The sequence below is a fragment of the Eulemur rufifrons genome, chromosome 3 (genome assembly GCF_041146395.1).
Source record: "Eulemur rufifrons isolate Redbay chromosome 3, OSU_ERuf_1, whole genome shotgun sequence".
Lineage (NCBI taxonomy): Eukaryota > Metazoa > Chordata > Mammalia > Primates > Lemuridae > Eulemur > Eulemur rufifrons.
Genome location: NC_090985.1, coordinates 23,956,504 through 23,962,414, shown reverse-complemented (window position 1 = coordinate 23,962,414; position 5,911 = coordinate 23,956,504). Strand labels below are relative to the sequence as shown.

At 51.3% G+C, this 5,911-nt stretch overlaps 1 protein-coding gene across 1 annotated transcript; it reads left to right on the top strand.

Annotated features, from left to right (window-relative positions):
- The first annotated feature begins 857 nt into the window (after positions 1-857).
- Positions 858-5,911, top strand: ZNF34 (zinc finger protein 34). Its single transcript, XM_069465846.1, has 5 exons — positions 858-935; positions 1,355-1,498; positions 2,233-2,359; positions 2,626-2,715; positions 3,890-5,911. Exons 3-5 carry the CDS (start codon positions 2,326-2,328, stop codon positions 5,116-5,118), a joined length of 1,353 nt encoding a protein of 450 aa, XP_069321947.1. The 5' UTR covers positions 858-935; positions 1,355-1,498; positions 2,233-2,325; the 3' UTR covers positions 5,119-5,911.

Genomic DNA, 5,911 nt, shown 5'->3' with positions numbered 1-5,911 from the left:
GGCCCTTTTGATCTGGAACAGCCTCCCTGTTTTTTGATTCTCTTTATGACACTGACTTGTGGCCACATGTGGCCATCTGTCTGTGGTATGTCCCACTTCTGGATGTGATCTGGAGCCCTTCACACCTGAGGGGTGGAGATGTGGTCTCTACTGTCCATTAGGCAGAGGTGGCTGAGGTGATGACCAGCCAACAACTGTGGCCATTGTAAAGGCATATTTTTTCTCCTTTGCAAATAGGAGGCATCGCTTAAAGACCAGGGCGATCTTTGCAAAGCCTAAATGTAACTGTTACCTCCCATTGCTCTTAGAATGACAAGCAAACTCCTTAGCACAGCCCAGGTGCTGCCCAAGCTGATGGCTGGCCTCCACACAGGGCTTTCCTCCTGCTCCCACAGCCCCTGGGCCTTTGAAAAGGCTTTTCTTCCTACAAGCTTTCCACCTGGTTATTTCTCATTCACGCTCCAGGTATCAGCCTAACCTTCACCTCCTGACCTGCTCACCTCCCATCCCATCCAGGTCCAGTCTCCTCTTATTGGGCCCTGCTACTCCATGTGTCTCTCACAGTTGAAATTTACATTTATTTGTGTGTTGATTTCGTTGATGTCTTTCTGCCCCACTGGACTATGCCTTCCATCCATGGTGGAGGGTTTGGAAGGGCAGACGGGGAGCAAGGATCCTATCCCCAAGTCAGTGGTGCTGCTATAAGATGCTGAGGAGGGGATCCTGGGCAGGCCTGGAGGCCAGCTCCAGGTGTCCAAGGGGCAATGGGACACAATGTCTGGAGCTTGCTAGCCAGACACTGGCTCCAGATAGCAATCCTGAGACAAGCCCAAACATGGTGATTATAGGCAGGAAGCACAGCACAGAGGGTGAAGAGGCCCCACCCTGAGGGGTCACGCAGGCGTGATCAAGGCACAGAAGAGGGCCATCCAGAGGTGAGTGGCTGGTGTCAGGCTGAATGACCCACCCGCCTCGCCCTTGCCTGTCCCCTGCCCCAGGCCCTCTCGCACATTTGCCCGGCTGCCCACCTGACCTGACTGTGCCCCCGGTGACCCCTCGCCTCCCCTCCATCCCCACCCCCACCGTCTCCCACTCCCCTCCAGGCTCTCTGCCCTCTGTGCCTCCCTGGCGCTGGGCTCCCCACTCCTTAGCAGGGATGGTCTGGAGCCGAGACCTGAGGTTGGACAGGGTTGGCTGTGAGGGGGTTCGAGGAAGAAGAGGAGACCAACAACAGGCGGGAGGGCTGGGAGCATAGGGCTGGGGGTGGGGGCTGCTGCAGCGCATGCACTGCTCTGGAGAAGGTGCCTCCAGGCCCTGCCTCGCACTGCAGGGACACGCATGGTCCTCGTGCCAGGTGGGAAGATGCGGTTCCGAGAGGGGAAATGACTGGCTGAGGAAACACCGTTGTTCTACAGACCCTGACTCAGACACCGTGGGCATCTGTCGCCCGCTCAAGGCACTTATTTGGAGCAGAGAGCAGGCCTGGCCTCTGACCCTGGTGAGGGCGGTGGTGGTGGTGGTGGTGGCCAAGGGCTCAGGACCAGGTGGGTTGGAGAGGCGCAGTGGCCAGCGGTGGAGGGCGGTGATGTCACATCCTCAAAATCCAAGCTAGGGTGGCTGCAGTGTCACTGTTCCTTGCATGGAGGGTCCCGTAGTGGCCCTGGGCTCAGGAGAGAAGGTGCAGGGGTGGGGAGCCTGCAGCCTTGGGGCCACATGGTGGCCCTCTGGATCCTTGAGTGCGGCGTTTTGACTGAATCCAAAGTTTACAGAACAAATCGGCCTTCCTGCTGACACCCCCCGTCTGTCCTTCCCAGTAGGAGCCTGTGATGGCAGTCAAGCCCCAGGTGAGCTGGCGTCAGGGAGCAGGTGCTGTCCAGGGCCCCTCTCCCTCAGCCTGGAGCTCTTGCCCAGCAGACCCTAGGGGCTCTAAGAACAGAGTTCCAGCGGGAACAGCCTACAAGGCCTGTTCCTGCCGGCCTTGCTGGCTGCCCCCTCTCACCAGCTGAGCAGGTACAGGGCTTTGAGGGAGAGCCACAGTTTTGAGGGCCCTGCACTTCCATAGTCACCCTTTCCCCACCCACCCTGCACCCCAGCCCTTTCCCTAAACATGTGCGTAGAAAGGTGGGAAATGCATGCAGAGCCTTTTGCTGGAACTGCACTCCAAGCTTCAAGGTGCACCTGCCCCTCAGGCAGGGGTGAGGGTCCCTGGGCAGTGAGTACTTGTGGTTCCAGGACATTGTGACTTTTGAGGAGGTGGCCGTGTACTTCACTCGGGAGGAGGGGCAGCACCTGGGCCCGCATCAGAGAGCGCTCTACCATGATGTGATGCTGGAGAACTACCACACCCTAAAGGCTCTGGGTGAGCATCCCCTGGTGGGGCCTCAGGTCCCTGCTCCCCACCACAGGTGACTGGTCCCCTGGGCTCTCTTGATATCCAATAGACCAAATATCCCATGTCCATGTGGGGTGCCCTTGTCCCAGCAGGGGGTGCCCAGTGGTCTCATCCCCCATTCCTTTTTCTCCCTGAACCTCCTCTGGAGCCCCGTTCCTCTCTCAGCTTCTGTGGCCCTTGGCCAGGGACAGCTCTGATTGTCCAGCACTGACCATTGCCTTCTTGATGAACAGGTTTTCCAGTGTCCAGACCCAGGATTATCTCCCAGCTAGAGCAGGGGGAGATGCCGTGGGTCATGGCCCTGCCAGCGCTTCCCCATTCAGGTGAGTGACAAGGTAGGTGTGTCTCGGAGGCTGTAATGTGTGCAGGGGCTGTAAGGACGCTGAGTGGGGATGTGGCATTGAGTGGTGGGGGACACCTGATTGTCCTTTACTAGCTCCCTTCCTACTGGCCCCCAGTCTTCCCTCTAAGGGGAAGTGCAAGCCCACTGTGATGTGCTGTGTGCCACTACTCAGGTGGCAGTCATTTTCCACTAGTGACCAGACTCTCAATTAGCACTTATGTGTCAAAGTATAAACAGGGCTGGCTGCAGTGGCTCATCCCTGTAATCCTTGCGAGGCCCACGCGGGAGGATTACTTCAGGCCAGGAGTTTGAGACCAGCCTGGGCAACGTAGCAAAACCCCATCTAGGGGGAAAAAAAAAAAGAAGAAGAAGGAAAACTTAGCCAGGTGTGGTGGCATGTGCCTGTAGTCCCAGCTACTTGGGAGGCTGAGGCAGGAGAATCATTTGAGTCCAGAAGTTTGAGGCTGCAGTGAGGTGTGATCTTGCCACTGTACTGCAGCCTGGGTGGCAGAGCAAGACTCTGTCTCAAAAAAAAAAAGTATTAATAGAACTCCACATTGTGGTCACACTGGAACACACCCCCAGCAGTAGTATCCCTTCCTGCCTTTCAGCCATTCATCTCACAAGCATGTATTTTGTGTGGCATTTGTCGAGGGTCTGCATTTAAGAGTAAGCCAAACCAAGTCCATGGAGTTTGCATTTTGGTTTGGGAAGAATATTCTAGTTTGGGGAGGAAATTCTCTATCCTGCCCCATGTCCAACCATATTGTTGGTCACCACATTAGAATGTTGACTCCATGGGGTAGGGACTTCATTCATCACCAAATCTCTGGCACCTAGAGCAGTGCCTGGCAGACGGAGGAGGCGCCCAGGAAACGTTGAAACTGACATTTCTTGAGTTGTCAGTTCCTGCTCTGTGCACACTGCTACCAAGATGCTGTAAGAACTAATGTGAAAAAGCCTTTGCCCTCAGAATCTCACAGTACAGAAAGAGATGGACACGTATAACTTACCATAATACAAGACAAAATACAATAAAGTTGTTAACAGAGGAGACATACAAGCTGCACGGAAATTTGCTTTGGCTCAATCATAAAAGTGAATACTTCTTTCCCCTTTAGAGGGAAACTTCAAATTTCTCTTCTTTTTTTCAGATTCTCAGGTCAAGACAAAGCACAAACTATCAAGTCCCAGGGAAAAATCTTCTGAAGAAGAATTACAAGGACTAACTCAGGAAATTTTCCCAAGAGGCAATCCAGAGGCGTTTGAGTTTCAACAAACTTGTGAGACTGAGAAAGGAGCAGAACGTTCGTGGAAAAAATTCACAGTAAAGGCCAGGAAGAAGTTCTTTCCCCAAAAGAGAGGTTTGGGGCAAGTGGTCAGCTCCCTGCTTAATACCAATGCAGTAGAGAAATACCAGGAATGTAACAAACTGGACAAAAGCTTGTCTCTGGGCACAAAGCCTGTTGTACCTCATAGGGACAGGCCAGGAGAGAAAGCCAGTGGGTGGAGGTTGGGTGGCCAAGGCTTTCCATGTCAGGCAGGCCTCGGTGGACCCCAGACAGGTCCCAGTGGGTTGAAGACCCCGGGATGTCATGTGTGTGGGAAGTCTTTCAGCAAGAACTCCCATCTGATTCGACATCAGAAAATTCATACTAGAGAGAAGCCGTATGTATGTATGGAATGTGGGAAAAAATTTAATCACAACTCTATCCTTTTACAACATGAGAAAGTTCACCGTGGAGAGAAACCCTATGTGTGCAATGAATGTGGCAAGGGCTTTAGGGAGACATCGAAGCTTGCTAAACATCAAAGAATTCACACTGGAGAAAAACCGTATAGGTGTAATGAGTGTGGCAAAGCCTTTAGTGGGAATTCAAATCTTACTAAACACCAACTGATACATACTGGGGAGAAGCCTTATAATTGTCATGAGTGTGGAAAAGCCTTTAATCAGAAAGCAAATCTCATTAAACATCAGAGAATTCATACAGGAGAGAAACCTTTTGAATGCAAAGAGTGTGGGAAAAGCTTCAGTCAGCCATCACATTTGATTCACCACCAAAGGATGCATTCTGGAGAGAAGCCCTACAAATGCAATGAGTGTGGAAAAGGCTTCAGTCAAACATCACACCTGGTTGATCATCAAAGAATACACACTGGAGAGAAACCTTATGTGTGCACAGTGTGCAAGAGAGGCTTTATTCAGATGTCACACTTGATTCACCACCACAGAACACATTCCGGAGAGAAGCCCCATGAATGTAGTGAATGTGGAAAATGCTTCAGCCAGAGCTCAACCCTTATTAGACATCAGGTTATCCACACTATGGAGAGTGCATATGAGTTAAACGAACGTGGGCAGGCTTTCAGTGTGAGCTAGCCTCTCAGTCACCATCTCACAAATACTACTGGAGAGGGACTCTTCAATTCATATAGGAGGGAAAATCATCCAAGAATGCAACAAAGGTAGAAAACCTTTCGTTGTGGCTCTTCATACAATGTCAGAGAGTTCCTACTAGAGAGACCACCTGTGGATGTAGTCAATGTTGAAAAAGCACTTAGTAGGGGCTCACACATTATTCACTATGAGATGATTCATATGGGATGTAATGGATGTAAAGGCTTTGGTGCATTGGGCAGAAGGTGGAACTCTGGGTCCCTGCTGTTGTCAAACTGCCCCTGTCGTTTCTCACCCACGATAGTCAGGCTCTGTAGGCAATCTGTTGCTTTACACTGGGGTTGTGAGATGGAGACAAAGACAACCTTATTCCTGGCTGGGAATGCCAGGGGAGGCCAGTGATCTATGATGTGGCCAAACCCAGAGAGAAGCAGATAAATGAGTCCCCAAAGTGGATGCACAGAAAAAGGCAAAACTGCTAGAGTTTGTGTCAGCCCTGGAGCTGCTTTTTTATCCTGAACTGTGTGACTCAAGGTCTTCATGAAACCAAACAGAGAATAGCTGAAATAGCTTCCTACACCTCTGTACTAAATTTTTAAAACCTGAAAGTATGTAGGATGGGTGTCAGCTGCTACCCCCTGATATGTACGTTCATGTTTTTCATCAGAAAGTGATCCAGTGGGGGCATTGGTTCTAGTGAAAGCTTCATTCTATAAATCAAGGATGTGTTAAAGATGGTTTATTTCTAGTTCATACCTCCCCAAAATGATTTCGA

Coding starts and splice junctions, on each gene's coding strand:
- ZNF34 (XM_069465846.1), top strand. CDS start 2,326: ATGCTGGAGAACTACCACACCCTAAAGGCTCTGG. Junction 2,360..2,625: donor CCACACCCTAAAGGCTCTGG/GTGAGCATCCCC, acceptor CTTGATGAACAG/GTTTTCCAGTGTCCAGACCC. Junction 2,716..3,889: donor GCCAGCGCTTCCCCATTCAG/GTGAGTGACAAG, acceptor TCTTTTTTTCAG/ATTCTCAGGTCAAGACAAAG.